The 18169-nt window shown below is 39.5% G+C and overlaps 1 protein-coding gene across 1 annotated transcript; it reads right to left on the reverse strand.

Annotated features, from left to right (window-relative positions):
• Nucleotides 1-439: 439 nt before the first annotated feature.
• Nucleotides 440-2041, reverse strand: rag2 (recombination activating gene 2; the record flags this gene model as incomplete). The annotated part of the gene is made up of 1 exon (XM_080875306.1): nucleotides 440-2041. The coding sequence occupies one exon, from the start codon at nucleotides 2039-2041 to the stop codon at nucleotides 440-442; it is 1602 nt and encodes a 533-aa protein (XP_080731432.1).
• Nucleotides 2042-18169: the final 16128 nt, after the last annotated feature.

The following is an 18169-nucleotide window of genomic DNA, read 5'->3' on the forward strand; positions in this document are numbered from 1 at the left end:
ACAAAACACTGCAATAACAATTCAGTTCCATCTGCATCAGAAAGTGGGTCTGTGGTACTTAAAACGTACGTATGAAAGAAAGAAACAAACAGAATGAACCTTTTCACAGCTGATAAAGAGTAAAACTGCATTTTTGTTGCACAATGTGAAATAACAACAGAAACATTCAATAATAAAAGGAAATGTTGCAAATCTTCACAAACTGTAAACTGTTAATTTAACTCAAAATAAATCAAGTAGGTGTGAGTGTTTGTCTGTTAGTTCAATAGTCATGTGATCTAACTTAAACTTGGCTTGTGACTCTATTACGTTCAGTGAGCACTTCAAGGTAGTTTGAGGGATTTTCTCGATTTGGTTTATTAGATTACTGTTAGGGTGGAAAAAACATCCTAAGCATACAAAGTTTTCTTAACAGGCACACATCATATGAAAATCTGAGTCAGTCAAACAGCCGTCTGAAAAAGCTTTTTTTGGCAGGGGACATCTTGATTGTCAGAGGTCTTTTTTTGTCTTTAGCTTTCATGGTGATGCGCTTCAGTGGTATAATATGTCGAGGTGGGGTCATCTCCTGGTAGGGCAGGCCTCCGTGGTCCAAGCAGAAGTACTTCTTGTTGCCTTGAGAGAGTTTCAGCAGCAGGGTCTCAGACAGCTCCATGCACTTGGCGTGCACCCAGTGGCCCCCTTCCCCTCTGGAGCAAAAGATCATGGCTGGTCGGTGGAGCTCTGTGGAGTAGTATGGCTCCCATGTGTTGGGATCCAACTGACAGCCAAGGCAGCATTTTATCCAGTAACCTGTTTGTGATTCATCCTCTTCATCCTCTTCATTGTAAGCCTCCCCTTCTCCGTCGCTGCTGCCATCCAACTCATGTGGTTCACGGCCGAAGTAGAGCTCCTCAGAATCTTCAAGAGGAGTGGAGTCATCATAATCCGTTGACTCCTGGCTGCAGGCAAGGGTTCCATCTTCCTCTCTGGTCTCTACCTCTGTCTGGAAGTTCACCTGGTAGAAGTAATGCATATCTTGTTGGGATGGCCTTCCCTCTGTGGGCACAGCTAGTAGGATGCCTCCCTCTCCAGAGCTGCCACCAAACCAAGTGCGACTATGGATGATATCTGGGGTCCACTTGGGTGTTTCTACGGGGTCAAAGTGGATTCCTTTCTCATCTAGAATCACAGTAGTGCACTCCATCCGCTTTTGTGAGTCTGACTGATATCCACCTAAGATGATGTATCTATGAGTGGGTCCCGTACGTGTAAAGATGGCACTAGAGATAGATAAACCATTGTCTAGGGTTTCACAGGAAAGCAACGGGCTGCCTTGCAAAAGCTCAACATGCAGGCAAAACAGACGCGGTGGACGTGAGTCTGAGGCTAGTGAGTGGCCTCCAATGAAGTAGACACAGTCTTCTCTAGCAAGGGCCAGATGGAAAGACTGTCCATCACTAAGCTCAGGTAAAGTGTGAGCAGAGCAGCAGCCAAACTCCAGGTCAAAGAGGAACACCTGAGGTGGACAGTCTACAACACTGTTCCAGCTCTCTGTGGTCCTCTCTCCTGAGGGCATGTAGGACCTACCCCCAAACAACACACAAGCTGTCTTCCCACGACTTTGGACCATGCTCATTGTGTGGCCATATCGAGGTCCTGGCACTTCTGCCACTAGCTCTTTCTCTTTGCAGCAGAGCGTTAATTTACGATTGCAGCCACGACTATCCATGGTCAACAGGTACAAGCTTGATGAGATCTCATTATTTGGAGTGCGACCACCGTGGATGAGGTAACTCTCTGGAAGCCCATCATAGGGGTCGAGGCGGCAAACAGCTGGGCAGCGTAATGGGGGCAGGTAGCACGAGTCATTAGAGAACGAGATGGCTCTCAGCTTCATCTCGCCATGTTTAAACCGTACACCAAATACTCCTGTTGGACACGAGCGCTTAGGCCAACCCTTCTGGCCAAACAGCAGAACTTCACCATCCAGCTGCAGCAGAGAGCAGCCGGGCTGCAGAAGGCCTGCACAGTTCACTGGAGTTAATGGCTGCAGGGTCATTTTCTGGCAGGTGTCTGTGTCAAAACAGCAATGAAAGACACAAACACAATGTGTAAGTCAGCTGTTGTTTGTGTTCATTCAGATGGTTGTAATTGTTCTTCCTGTTTATGAAAGTAACGTGTAGACGAGCACAGCTTAGGTAATCATAATATGCACTACAGGCACTAAAATGTAGCATAGGGTCAATTATTTAGCCTTTTTACGAAAATCATGGCATATTTAATAGCTACCAACTCTTAAATAGTGACCAGATACATAAAACAAAAGATATTATTGGAGTAATAATTATAAAAGATAAGTTGTAAGAGGACTCATAATATCAGTATTATACAGTTGCAGTGTAAATTATTACCATTAAAAGTGCTACTACATTTGATGTCTTCTAAGCCACTACCAATTTTAGCTCGCAAACTAAAGCAGCACTGCATTTTCTACAATCCTTTAACCATCTGCAAAAAATAGTAAAGAAAAAAAAATTCCTCATGCATCAAGTTCACATTTAAGTTTGAAAAAGTGAGAAGGTGATTTACTGAGAATGTTTCTAAGAATCTTTTTAAAGTGTTGTCTGTAGTGTGAACATGATGAGCAAAGAGACCTTGAGTTTGGCATTGCAAGAGCACAGCTTTACTCAAAGAGAGAGAGAGAACTTGTTATTCTTCCATTAATGTAGAATGGATTTTAGTTTGCTTACCTTTGAGCCAGTGGCAGGATGCAGTGCTTGAATTTTCAGTGAATCTTATGATCACCAAGATGAAGTTAAAGTACTCTTTATGTAGCTGAACCTTGACAAAGGCAGACAGTGGTAGCGTTTGTGAAGCTTCGTTGACTCACAGACACTTCCAGATCTTGAGGTTAACAGTCTGTGACTGCTGCACACTGGCAGGTGTGATGCCTGAATGCTTTTAGTGAGACACTTCAGTGATATCAATGTAAAATCACCTTTGCAAAACCTTGGAAAATGCATAACTGTCTGCTATATGCAATTTGTGTCGCTTTCTTAATACATTTTTCACATTTTAGATCCAAAAGAATGGGGAACTCCTTCATTTGCTCTTTTTTTCACCATTTTCTTTAAGGAGATTTTTACACTAATTAAGAAGTTGTGTTGCAAACCTTGCTTTAATTAAGTGATAAAGACAAGATAAATCTTTAAACCTAGAATGGGCAACCTGACCTATACTGAGGAAATAAATGAATAAATAAATAAATAAATTAGATTTGCTCTCCCCTAGCTGGAAAACAAGCATCATTATATGTTTGAATTTTACTATCTTGACAAGACACGCCTCATTTTTTTTTCTTTTTTAATTTGGAGGATCGAAGTAGGCATCGCAAATATATGGAAAACCACTACATGTGTGCCATCTGTGGTGTAACATCTGTGACACACCCATCTGAGAAGAGACTCCCTAAAGAAACACACTGACCGACATGTGAAATAAAAGTTTAAATAACACAGTTTGAAATAATAGAGCTTGCCACCATGTTATCTTAATTACTGTAATTACTGAAGCAGATGCAAGCATTCAGTTAATTGCACTTAGACAAATCAAAAGTTTATTAATATGCTTCCAAGATTAACTAGGAAATTAATCCAGGAAATTGCAGATTACTTAAAATTTTATGATTATTGAACTGTGCAGTCCTAAAATAACGTATTACAATAACCAAAGTAGTTGAAATAGTCAGATAGTTAACTTGACATACGTGACTGAAAATAGCAGTTTTCTCACTTGTTTGTTCTACCAAAGCTTGAAAAACAGATCAAAGAACACTGTTAAACCCTTTACTTATTTATTATTTTAACTACAGAGAAGGTTGCTTAAAAAATGTTGTTGGCAGATATGTGTGCTTTTGTTACACTGGTATAGCATTTACAGCTCGACAACCAACATAATTAAAGCTTGTCCCCTGTGTTTTTCTTACACTTGTTACACACCAAACCTCTTAATTTTGTTATGGTTATGGCAAACCTTATTTACTACATAAAAAATGATAGAATCCTTCAAATATTAAGAGACTGCTGCAGGTTTGTTTACACACTCACCTTGCATATTTGAACATTTTGCTATACGTTTCTGTCTGCCTTGCACACATGCCATATAAATCAAGAGCTTCACTGGACACGTAACAAAATAACTCCTAAACCATGACCTTAAAAATCATTTCATGGCAAAGCTATTCATTTCACTGAACTTCTTGACATTTCCATTCACTGGTGAATGACATGCCAAGAATATGAGCCATTGTTTCACACAGTAGAATGAACCTGATGCATTAGCCTGCTATGAGACTGCTTCATGAGTGGGAGGTTAAGGAAAAGAGAAACAAAACATTCATCCTTCAGCAATGTTGAAGCATCATAGCATCTGGTTCAGTATAAAATTCTTTGCACATGCCTCTGTTTTAAAAATTTGACCTACTGTAGGTAAAAGCAGATTCTTTATGTGAGTGACAAACACATGCCTAAACGCCTAGAGAAAAACCGAGCTGGAAGCAGATGTCTCCTCCTCTCATTAGCATAATGTTTTTGTGCACCGAGTGGCTGAGAGAAAACTTGAGGAGTGTGCAAAACAAAGGCAGAAACCACAAGTGCCTGGAAGACCGTTACAGCTTGAAAACACAACACAGCAGAGCACCTGTGTGTCTAAACTGATGCTTACAGGGCTGAGTGGAAGCGAAAAGAATCTACTTTCATAACTAGAGACGATATAATACAATCAAATGTCAGTGGGATATGCAAATTGTTTTTTCCCCTCTTTTTTTTCAGAACTGTTCCATCTGTATGAATCCAGCCTTGGAAAAATAAACTTCTTTTTTTTTGTTACCTGAAGGCATTCACACATACCAGTGTTGAAAAGCCTGCCTGCTATGTAACCACAGCTGGGATGGTGCAGAGAGTGTGTAGGAGGCACAGCAGTGTGTGGCAGACCCCAGGCCATGCAAGGATTTTGTGCATAATTGATAGAACAAAGTAATTAGAATCTATGCTAGCACCTGTTTTTGTCCCTTGTAATGTATCACTACCTGACTGTTGCTACCCTGAAGTGCGGTTTTGATGGATGGCGCGGTGACAGCTCTGATGTTCTGATGATCACTGTGCAGTGGTGTTTATCACTATTTAATGTTACAGTAATTGCTCCCCTTGTGGTGATTGGTGGGCTACTGAGTGCTGGCGGTACTTCCACTTGAGTCTGTGGTATGGTGGTTATCATCTTGCGTTAGGTAAAGCGTAAACATCACAGATCAATCTTGAAATTCGAAACTTTTGTTTTCACACAGCCGGCTTCTGCTCAGTTTCAAGTGGCAGCCTCAGGGGCTGAAAAATAAAGCCTATATGCAAGTGCCAAAAGTGAGTCAGTCCGCACATACTGCCACGTCAAAATGTCTAACTGTGCAGCCGAAATAAGCAGCTTTACAGGCTGGTACAGAAAAATACTACCTACTCCATAGGGGACATTTTCCCTTTCCATGGGGTGATTTTTTTTTTCAAAAATTCAAATGTTTTAAAGAGTATTAAAACGTCGTTGTGCAGCTGTGTGTGAAACCTGGGAGAAGGTTGTTTTTTTTAATGAGAGTGCGCAGTTTCATTAGTTCAGTAAGTGCATTTTGTTTTGAGTCTCATTTTTTGCTCAAAATCAAAAGTTTGCATCCACTTTTGATATCACGGTGATGTGATTTTAGTGACAGTGAAAGACTTCCCAGGTCTAACCAGTGAAATATAATCATGTCAGACTTAAAAGATACTTACTGCAAAAATGACATGGGGGATTCCATGATTTCTGGAAAAGAAAGAAAGAATGAAGGAAAGAAAGAAAACAAAAGAAAACTGAAAAAAACAAAACAAAACAAAAAACAAAAACACAAGTCAGTACCATACTGGTCTGATATACCCTGAAGTCTGTAGTCCTGTCAGTTTAACATTTATGAACTATAACTAATCAAGTTCAGGACTTGAAATGATATGCAAATATATTCAAAAAATTCAATTAATGTGCACAGCATTCCATTTTTCACATTTTCCTCTTCAGACACTCACAACCAATTCAAAAAATTCAAATGGTTTTACATGCCAGAATTACATCCCCCTTCCACTCAGTGCCATTTGGCCGGCCATTTAACTTCAATATTTATACATTTTTAAAATGCTGTCAGTTTAAATAAAGAATTAATAAGAATTAATTCCACTACAATAGATTTCTAAGGAAACAGTCTGATTGACGGCAGAGTTTTTCTGGTTTATGCAGAGCATGATCTACAAGGTTTCACTGTCTTTTACCCACATATGAATTTACTGAGATCAACAGTGTGAAAATCCTGACCTCTGTAATCTATTTTATGGCATCATGGACTGTAAGTTTTTAGAATGGTGCATCATTCATCATTTAAGAATGATAGAGTGCAAAGTGGTCAGGTTAGGGATGACTTTTTCACCTTATGTATGGTTTGTCCACTCTATCTGCCCATCACAACAGCTGCTCAATCACTTGCAAAGACAACAAACCATGCACGCAAGATTTCTTCAGAGACTCTTTCATAGCAAACCTTTCTAAATGTAGAATGTGGGAGACAGAAGCCCTGGCCCTTACATGCAGTTCATCAAGTTGAAATAAGAAACTTCAGAACTCCTATTTGTAGGGAATTCTAATGTAGATGATCAGGTTTGTGTTTTACAATTTACTGTGAGTCATAGGAAAAGTCTGAATCAGAATCCTTTTCATTTCTCCTTTATTTAGATTATTTAGATTTCACATGGAAACAACAGTGGTGTAATGGTGGATTAATTTAAAGTTGATTAACATTTAGTATTAATTTACAACCTGCATTAGAAACGCTTGTGTTGTAATATTAGGGTAAGTCCTGATTAAAAGGGCAAATCATAGTCTTTCCCTAACCTTAAAAACATATGATTGTGAAAGAGGTAAGTTGTGACAAGAGCACCGATTAGTATTTTCAGTCTCTTTCTTCTTACATATATGTTAACCATGTACATTGCTTTTGGTTATATTGTGTTTAAAGGTTGTTGCACTACTAACTCAAAAGATCAGTTGATGCAAATCTAAATGCTGTTAAAAGTTACAGATGACTTACTGCATAAGGCTGATGTTTTTAGCCTAATGTGTGGGTCAAAGAACATAAGCCCTGCCTCTTGTCTGGGTATAGTGTACAAGGCACAGTACTTTGACAACAGAGGAGATAGAGCATTGCTTTTAGCGTCCTCATACTCTGCCTTTTGCACTGGAAGACCACAATCAATCCCAATCTTGCTATTTCTGGCTACACTTTTCTAATTCGATGAATTAATGCAATCTCAGCTACATACATTTTTCTAGAAAACATGTTTGATTAAGCAAATGATGACAATATGAGTTAATTTTGCAAGTGATAATGCGAGTCTCTTTCATGCTTAATGTTCCTTTCCTCCAAATCCTTCTTCTTTTGGAATCATGTTCTTGTTATTCTTGGTTCACCAAATGTGCCATTCTTCTGCTGTCCTCTTTCTAAGTGAGTAGCATATTACTGCCTTGGTACACAGTAGAACGCAAACTCAGGGTCTTTATGTAGCCCCTCTGAGCATTTTTAGGTTTGCTTCATTTAGTTGTTTATGGGATGTGACTGTTGAATATGCTGAACAGGCATCCTAAAGCCATGTTTTAAATTGATAAGCTATCTTCTCCTGTTTCTCCCATCCCCCAGGAGGTAAGTGAGTAGACACAAAACTGTTGCCCTGCAACTTAACTTGTTCCCAGATGTGGAGGGATCAAATGACAAAGAAAGAATAGAGCGGTCAGAGCAGAGAAGGGGCTTGATGTGACAGCAGCCAGACAGTTCTGTGGCTGGAACTTGTTGGTGGATCAGGGGGAGATCAATGGCTTGTTGATCCTATGCTGCACCCTCCAACTTGATGGATTGAAGCTTTGAGTAAGAAAACCTCCATAACAGTTTTCGATCACACCAAACCCCCTCATGGATTATCGCCTATTCTCATTCACCAGTCCCTATATCTCTGTCTGTCTCTTCTGGTTTATCTCCACATTCCTCGCAATTGCACTGAGTCTCGATTTTCTTTAAGCAAATGACCAGACTGTTTCAGCACAGGGGAGTTCACTTCAGATGTGTACACTGAAGCATGAACAGGACCTCAGGCAATGCCAGCTATTGATTTTGCCATGATTCTGATTAGAGGGCTCCCTGTTGCAATCAATACCATATATCAGTGGACTCCACAGTAAAACTGATGGCCTTAGATAGTATCCCATATTTGGTTTCCAATTAATTAGGCTGTTGATTATTTTTAGGATTAAAAGGCAGTTGAGTGAGCACAAGATCCCTTAGCATAAAAACAGTTCGGCATGAGAGACTCTCGACTGCCCAAACAAATCAGACACTGGATGTAACGACTACAGTCAATAACACCACTTGATCATCAGGATTAAATTTTATGGGCTGCTAGATGCTGTACACTGGATGATATGAGTAGGGTGAAAAAGGCCTCTCTCATACAGCTTTCACTGAGTGTCTTATTATCTTATATTTTAATGAATAATGGTTCAGCAGGTGACATGTACCAGCTGCAGGAGTCAATGCTACAGAGCTCTCATGCTCTCAATGTATTCATATATATGAAAATTGTGTTAAGGCTTTGTTGTTGCCATAGATTGGCCAGACAACTTCAAACTGATAGCAAGGCAACAGTAACTCAAATAACCACTCATTACAAGCAAAGGTGTGCAGAGGGGCACATCTTGGTTACCTCTGAACACACAACCCATTGAACCTTAAAGCAGATGGGATACAGCAACATAAGATCAACAAGTACCACTCCTGTCAGCTAAGAACACGGCTACATTTCACTCAGGTCACATAAAATTGAACAAAAGATGCACAAAAATGTTGGCTATGTTGATGAGTCCCAGTTTCCTTTGCAACATTTTCAGGCTGTGGTCAGAATATAGCAACATGAGACAAAATACTTGGCCCACAGGTCAGCTTTGGAAAATGTGAAGGAGAATGTAAATTTAGGCCTTTCTTGAAATGTATTTTAATAACTTTCAGAGATTTTCCAGCGTCACTGCTTCAATGGTCATTTATAACACACCAAAGTAATTAAGTAGCAGATAAACAATTAAATGACAGAACAAGTTCTTATTTTTTCCACTGTCTGTTATAGAAATTTATTTTGATTGACAGGATAGTCTGGACAATGACCATCATTTTAGAACTTCTTCTGTAATTGTAATCTGACTCATGATGTATGGGTTTGACATCTATGTTTTATGTACCTGCAAGCAGCCATCTTCCAAAAGTCTCTTCTAGTAGGATAATGTCACAAAGCTAAAAACATCTCATTGCAGAGTTCATAACGTGTGTGATGTCAACATAATCTCAGAGGAATTTGTCCAGCACCTTGTTCAATCTATTCCATAAAGAATTAAGGCACCATAAGAAACGGTAAAGTAACTGTAAATTACCCTAAATTTAGTTGCAGATATTTTTCATCTTCAGAGAATAAACTGGAATAATTTGGATTTTGTCACATTTCATGTTTTACCCCAGCAATCTTTTAAAAACATGTTAGCATGCTGCTACTGAACATCCTTTGTCTTGTGAAAGACTGGGACTATTAGCGTTTTTGTACAAGACTTAGAGAATTTAAAGAAGTTCTAGAGTTTGTCCTCTTTGTTGTCACAATTCAAGAGGACCGCTGTAAACAGATTCTCTTTTTACACCAGTGTGTTTATTCAAGAACAGAAAGTATTTATGTCTAGACATTTAACACATATTTTTGAAAATGTTATTAAGCAAAGCATTTTATTTAAATAGCACCGTACCATTTTATGCATAATTGAACTAAAGATTGTGTCGATGTCCTGTTGTTAGTGTTAAAGGTACTGCACCACCTATTTTCTATTCTCTCTTCATGTTCTGTCAAAACCTGGCAAAAATCACTGCTTTGAAAGTACATTTTGCTCATACATATTCAGTATAATGAGCATATATGTGGTTTGATAGTCACGATTTGACACTGCAAATTGGCTGCCAAAGATTGATGAGAGGTGGGATTCGTCTTTCTGCCAAATGGTACAGATGTGATTTGGCTATTGACTCCATTGCCACCCAGAGATGCTGACATAATGAAATGGCTCACTGTGAACTCCCACCTTGATTAGAACGAGTAATTATGAATATGCTGCTGTAAGCGTAAAATTGGACTGAAAGGAGGCGTTCTGGAAAGTGACTGTTCCTCTTTGACTCTGAGTGGCTTGTAATTGCCTCTACCACACGATCAATGACTCCTCAGAATTTTGCACTTGGATGGATCAGCTTGTCTGGATTATCTGTGGAGCTTTAAAGCCAACATTTCACAGAAATATTGAAAAAATGTTGTTAGTTACTCATATTTTAGCAAGCTTTTTAGCTATGTCAGCACAGTAACAATATTAGAAAACATTGTCAGTTTGGAAATCAAAACTAGTCTCTGATAGTTAATTCAGCACGACCTTGGTTGATGAAAGCTACTAAGAGTTGAATTTGGATGCCCCATGATACTCTGTCATAGACTAGCATGCTACAGTTTGCCAAACATGGCACTTTTCCCTCCTCCTTGACACTTTGAATTCCTCCCAATTCCTCCTCTTGTCAAATTCCCTCCTCCCCATCTGTGTTTCTATCAAACATTTACTGTAACTGCCTGTAGACAAAAACATGTCAAGAGATTTTTGTCTGACTCAACAATCTCATATGATTAAACTTGCAATATTATTTAGAGGGGCTTACACTGTGTAGTATTACCTGTACTGTTCAGGTCACAATACATGGAGTATTTTACCAGGGGTGGGATGAGTACATGGTTGCAATCCTTAGCTGAAAAATGCTATATAAACATCAGCTTCTGTCTGCCAGGCTACAACTTGGAAGCCATTTTTAAGTTACACAGTTAATCAAGAGGAAGGACACGACAGACAAGCTCTATTTTCCCTTCCTCAAGGTGAAATGGTACATATAGTCCGAGATTATCAAGACACATTTCACCCATGCATCCCTGCATCTGTCAGTCTAAGCCCAGGAGGCCAAATGTCCTTTTCTGCACACATTTAGTTCTTCCAGCAGGAATATGCAGTGCTGTGTTCCTTTGGTGTGATCCCACGAAGCACTTCTTCCATGTTTGCAGTCAGTATTTACTGAGTTACTAAATAAAACCTTATTTATTGTTTTTGTATTGCTTCTGAGTCTGGAAAATTTATGTTCGTGTGTCTTGCCTACATCTATACGTACACAGCTATTCTTTTTAAATTAGAAAATTAGGAAAATATCTCCATCCACATGGGAACTCAGAGTAACAGGTGATAACATAATCCTGACCATTATAGAAATTTGGTCAAGCAAAAGCTCACAACAACACAGCACACAGTCTGACATCAAAAAAAAGGAGATAATGGTGCACGCTTTTGATGCCAAGAGATAAAATCTCTGTTTTCTTCTTCCACCTGTCAACGCGGAACTGAGATTCTGAAACTATTCACCCCGGAAGGAGTTTTTCAAAAGCTCAGTTTTCAGTGATCTAAAGTGTAATTTATGTGTGGATGAAGGGCGCCCAAATTCTATAGAAAAAGCTAAGTCTACCAAAATACCTGTATACATGTGGACAAGGCCTTAGTCCTATTGCTTGGAAGTGTATTAGAAAATAGCTCATCTGCTGCCTTCAAGTGGTGGCCATGTTGATATTTATATACAGTTCATTTTGCTTGGCTAAAATAATCTCCTCAAAATACTTCAACCTTAAGCCTCTGGTATGGTATGTTAACAAGTTAAACTACTAAAGCTGAAATGGGTTGAGGACATGTTTTGACTGAACTTTCTCTCCCGCTGACATCGTAGGGATGCAACATTGGCTTCATTTGTTACTAGACATAAACCTCTAGAGGTTAAAATGAAATGAATGCAAACATATTAAAAGTGCAGTTCCCTTAGTGTCCACCTGAAGCTGGCTTTGAAAGTGAATCAATTCATGACAAACCCGTCCGACTTTAGAGCTACACTAAACATGTTTACCAGCTTATGCACGGTAACCTCATCCATCTACTGTCTGGAGAGACAGTTCTTAGCAGTTTAATTAATAGTACAAAGAGGAAAGGAGGGCTGGCTGTTTAATTATGACAAGCATCTTGTCTGTGATTGCTAAACCAGGGAGAGGGAAGGGTTAGCCTGAAAGTCGGAGGATAGTGTCAATATTTAATAGCACTGGCTCCTTAAAATTGATTGAAACTCCCTTTTATGAACACAGGGGGGTCCATAATTGTACACCCTCATCTGTCTTTGACACTTACCTTCTGTTCTCCTTTCAGTGTACTCTGGGCTTTTGCAAGAGCTGTCGTATTTTGCCATTGCTATTATCAGGATTGCTATTCTTTTTTCTTCTTCCCCCTGTTACACTGTTTTTCACCCCTCCTTTGCCTCTCGTGTCCGTTATCTGCTTTTCGATTCCATTAGCACAGTGACAGAGAGGTGATTACAGCCAGCCCATGTCTTTTAATACAGATTAGACGTCATCTGTGATGCCTTTCATATGCCTGCCGTCACGCCATCCCAAGTCATTGTCTGGGGCCCTTTGGCTTGAGCTGTTGATATGGCCTGCTGTGTGCTCCTGTAATGCTGTCTGTTTTCTCTGCACTTTGCCATGGTGAATATCAGTATTTGACACAACTAATAAGGCCTTTCATTTTGATGGAATTCACTCTTGTGTTTTTTCTCACTGAGGCAGAGCTCTGTGCCTGGGCTGTGGGTGGAGCTGAGAGACAGATTGCGTCAAACAATAAAAGTTGTGTTTGGCAGGCCTGGCTAGCCCTCTCTGCCACCTTTCACTCCTAAAATATACTGCAAGCAATGTCCGCTGGTTTAGTCTATGAGAAGGCAGAATAATTACTTTGCAAAATTATCATTTCCATGCATGATTTCCTGGTGATACAATTCAATTACATTGACAAGAAACCCTTTCAGAAACAACTGGAGCTTGATTTTAATTGAACGGCGAGTCAGCTCTCATTTCCTCTAATTTGATTGTCACACTCCTGAATTGTGTTGGATGATCACACACAACAAAGGCGATGAGATAATGATTGCCAGTGTAATGCTGCTCTTATTTTAATTTTGAAGAATACAACAGATTTGCCATGCAGGTAAGAGAGGCTGTCATTTCAAATCAGGGCGAGCCACTGGAGCATCCAGCATGAAGATGGGAAAAGCTGTAAAAGGACTTAACGGTTTTGTCTTTCCGCATCTCACCATGTGTCTGCTTGAATGCAATTAAATGTCCTCAGGTGGGAGTGTTCATGTGCCAGTGTACCTGGAGTGACTTCAAGTAAGAGCATTTACCTTTCTGTGTGCACATTTAGTATCAATAATGCTTTCGTGTGCCCTGTCAACTTGTCCTTTGTTTTTCACTTGATCATGTTCTAGTTTCTGGTTTCCTATCACGAAGGTGAAGACAATGATGCACCCAGTCACCTGCGTCTGCCACCTGACACTGCTGTAACCGACCCTCGCATCCAAAAGCATGGCAACAAGGACAAAATATCACCATTACGAAATTTGGTAAAGTCTTTTAATAAAATTATGTGTCGGTTTATTTAGACAGTTTTTTTTATATATTAAAAAAACTGACATAATTACATATGACACTGAAAAAACAAAACAAATGCACACACAAACAACACAAAAAAGGGTGTTGACAAACATCATGTTGTTGCAGAAGCTAATTTTGACAATTTTTAGTTCCTGGTGAAAAGAAATGTCAACAATCTGACTCACATATAATCCTGCTTTTGATTATGCTTACACACACCATCCGTCCATCAAACTCTGTCAAGAATTTTACTATTGAATAAATCAGTTGATTACAGATGAGTCAGTGATAGTTGAGGACTAAATGCATTTAAAGGTGGGGTACAACAGGCCTTTGAGAAGTTGTACACGAGCAAAAGAGAGAAAGAGCACCCTGTATGTGTGTGTGTGTGGTTCAAGGGAAAGTGTTTGCTGGGTACAATTGTCAGCTTTTCAGTGTTTGTAGCCCACTGGGTGAACATGCAGCACTGTAATTAATTTCATGTTGCTACAGTCTGTGTCTCAGTGCTTCTCTGTCAAAACAAATGGGTTACAAAGGATGGAAAGATGGGAGGTACTGGCAAATTTAAGTGTAAGCTAATTTAATGTAGGTTACATACAGTAACTCCCTACTTATGTGACTTTTTTGAATATTGTTATTATTAAGAGAACATGAGTTTAGTCCTCTTTGCTTGCTATTGTTCACCATGGCTCTGTCACTGAAGCTTTCCCTGGTTATGTTTTTGCCAGCACTGTAGTATATATACTACACTATATATAATGGGCAAAATAAATATAACTAGAAATTAAGTATGCACGACATATTTTGCAACAGTTCCTACAGCAAAAAATTGAAACATGTTACCCAGCATGTATGTTGGTTTACTTTAAAATGTTTGCCTTTCTTACACTGCAACACAAGCTCTCTTAAAGGTTATGTTAAACTTTCTAAGCAGCAGAAGCATTACACCAGGATCTACATTACACAATTATAAACCTTGATTAACCATACCTTTTGTTTTATTAAAATTAGCCCATGAGTGTTAGTGCTCTCTTGTTCTTTATGTATGGATAGATAAAAGTGATTCTACAGGGATAAATAGGTACTGCAGGGGTCCTAGAGCACAGACTCATCCTCCCCCAGGTGGTGCCACAACCTGTGGTGGCACAGAGGCAGGGGCTGTGACCACAGCCTTTCAGTTGGTGCTACCCCAACAGGAGAGATGAGGATTGTGATAAAAGGGTACCCCCGAGGCCTAGCCTGCTTCTACTGTTGTTTGCAGGTGCACTGTTAGTGGGGCACCAACAGTAACACACAGGTGATAAAGCTGGAAAAGAGCAAATCAACAGAAGAATGAAACAGGGCCTCCATCTGGCACAGCTGTTCATTGTAAAACACTCTCTGTTGCTTTACTATTAGGATTTACTGAGTTTAAAAAAAAATACTATACTGGGCATTTATCCCTCAGGATGACTGTCAGATAAAATGCAAAGCAAGAAAACTAATAAATTTGCAATAAACATGATATAATCAAAATTATAAATCATAATGTTTTGCAACTGTGCCGGGTAACAGAAAAACAGGTGCACTAGGTACATAAAACATATTTAGATGTTTTGAAGTCGTTAACTTTCTGGTAATATAGAAGGGTTTGGGGATACTTGGCATAATTTCCATAATGGACCAAAACTGGAATGCTTTTTCTCCCCTTTTTCTAAGAAGCACAGCAGCTAAATTTCCTACCTCTGGAAAACACTCCGTCTTGGCTTATCGCAATATGATATTTACCACCCAGATTCAACAAGCAACACAGCCATTTAGCCTGTTAAGCTCAATGTACTGCCAGGCAGACAGCAGCTGGAGTACACACAGATGAAATTGTACAGGCAACATTTGGCATTCATAGGACATTCCCAACAAAATAAGTTTTTGCTTGGCCAGATGGGTAATTGATGACAACCACGGCAATGGTTGAAAGCAATGCTTTTGATGCCATAGAGAATGTGTACACTGAGGACAGAAGAGGTGACTGCATGCTACCTGCCCGGTGTTATTTCAGGCCTGGATGGAAGGCAGAGTAATTTGTTCCTTTCATGGACAGATGGAAAGCAGAGTGACAGATGATTCACTTTACTTCATCTTCTCTTCGCTGTTATGTGTCTAATCCTACTGCTGCTCCCTTGTTAATGTCTATAGTGACACAAACAAACAAGTACAAATTCTGTCCCCCGCTGTAGTACTCTTGTGGTGATGAGTATTCAGCTCATTTAAGCAAAAAAAACTGTGAGAGAATGAGAGAAAATCAAGTCTCAATTTTGCACCTAGAGGCAAAATTGAAAATACTGCTATTTTCTGTCAAGCATATGAAACAACAAGCAGTGTTGTATTTAAGATTGTGTATTGTAATGTATTATGATAAGGGTAGTGATACTGATATGTTAATTTGCAAGAGGCGGTTAAACATTGTGGTTGTTTGCAATGTAGTCAGTTTGCCCAATATGCTGTAGGGTAGTTTGTTTGTGTAATATCTTAATATCTTAACATGCAATGTTATCCAGTGAATATACTGAAATAAAAATACTTCATAGTCCACTGTGATGTACAATAAGGGGGGATAAATCACCTGGGAAAAAGAAATATTTAAAAAGTAATTATGTTATAATCTATGCTCCCTGGCTTATCAGCTTCTTTTGTTGCAAAATAGAACAAAAAATAACATGAATGCATAAACAAAACACAAAAAAGGAAAGAAAAGAAAATCATCAGTGGCATCTAAACCACAACAAACCCCAACAAAAAGACTGGCACAACATAATGAGGATGGTAATCTGTGTGCTCTGATTGAAGGAAGATGATGTCTTAGTTAACAGGGTTTGATGTGCACACTAAAACAGGTCAAAAGATGAATCTGTACTGAGCATATGGTGTAGCGAAATCACATTTTTAGAGGAACACGTTTTTTTTAAACTTCTTTGGGCCAATCACAGAGACTCTTGCGTTTGAGGATCAGGTTTGTTTACATCCTTGAGCTCCTGCTTACATTAGCAAACACAGTTCTCATACACTACAGTCCCACTTGCTCGCCCATGATTCAAGTATTTTATAGCTGATGATCATTTTAATAGTTCCCAAGATAATGTGTCTGATACATAATGATAACATCTCAAGGGATCACAAGAATAATCCTCTGGGAATTTTCTCCTCAACAGTTATCCTGCCAAATGAGAGAAAGCACAGATTTGCTTTGTGCAGAGAGAGAGAGGGAGACAGACTACTGTGAAGCACGAAGCCACCAGTCAAAGCATATCATGTCACTTGCAATATTCTTGCTGAGAAAGTTTCCTCCTGGCCTATTTAAGATAGAGATAAAAAAATTGGTGCCATTATTATTTTATTATTTTGCCCTTGCCCACTATGTCTCCACGAACTGCTTGCACCAGGGTATAATCAGTGAAGGTATTGGGGATTAGTCCCTCTTTGCCACGAAGGTCGGTATATTTCTTCTCCTGTGGGGGTCACTGTTACCACATCTGAGGCAATGAGCCTCATCCGATGTTCCCACTGCACTAATGAGTTATGGTGGCGACTGCACACAGACCACCAAATTTCTGCAACGCTGAACACACGCTCACATCCAGACGCATGGACTGGACACAGATAGATGCTCCCTGTACATGAGTGAGCATACATACTCCCAACAGTGAGGACTGAGAGGAAAAGCAAGGGGCTCTGCACTCAGACAATAGTCTGATAAGGGACAACGTCAGCTTTGCTTTCACCTGCTAGTCAAACAGGGAGGGAAAGAGTTGGTCTAAAATAGTTGCAATACTAAGTACATTTCAAAGCTCGGAGGATATAAAGAAACCCTGCTGGTAATTGAGCGTTTTATTATGGACATAATGGACCTTTCTGACCTGTCATGTCACTTAGAGATCTAGACAAATGGATTGTGTTGGCTGTGATTCATGGATATAGAATTTTTGTTCTTGTACGCATGTATGCAAACAGTTGCTGCTCTTATTCATTTTGTAGTAAAATTAAGCAGTGATAGTGATGCATCAGGTCTGAGAATGTTCAAAGAAATGTAGACAGAGAAACAGGGTCCAGTATACATATCTATTTTTCAACATTTGTCAAGTTACCCCCACTGTTCCTTTGTGGCAGACATTCACCTTGCCAGTACTCAGGATGGCACCACCTGTCAAGGCTTGCCTTGGGCCTCAGACAGAGCCCTCTGTGGTGGAGACTGGATTTTGCGGCGGATCAGTGGGATTTATGTGGACAAACAGACTGCCACTGTATACTTCCACGTATGCTGCCCAAAACTCAATTTGGTTGTACTGCGACTCATCTCTACCTGCTTGAATCCTGATGAGGACAGGGACAGTGGGGGGATGAAAGGAAAGCAACGGGGACAGGGTATTTCAAGTTCAAGTCTGCAGTGATTTTATTCAGCTCTTTCTAGGTACTTTAAAAGGACTGTTTCTACTTGAGGGTTTCACTGATATATGAACTTTCTTTTTTAA

The sequence above is a fragment of the Rhamphochromis sp. 'chilingali' genome, assembly GCF_963969265.1.
Source record: "Rhamphochromis sp. 'chilingali' genome assembly, chromosome: 2".
Classification (NCBI taxonomy): Eukaryota; Metazoa; Chordata; class Actinopteri; order Cichliformes; family Cichlidae; genus Rhamphochromis; species Rhamphochromis sp. 'chilingali'.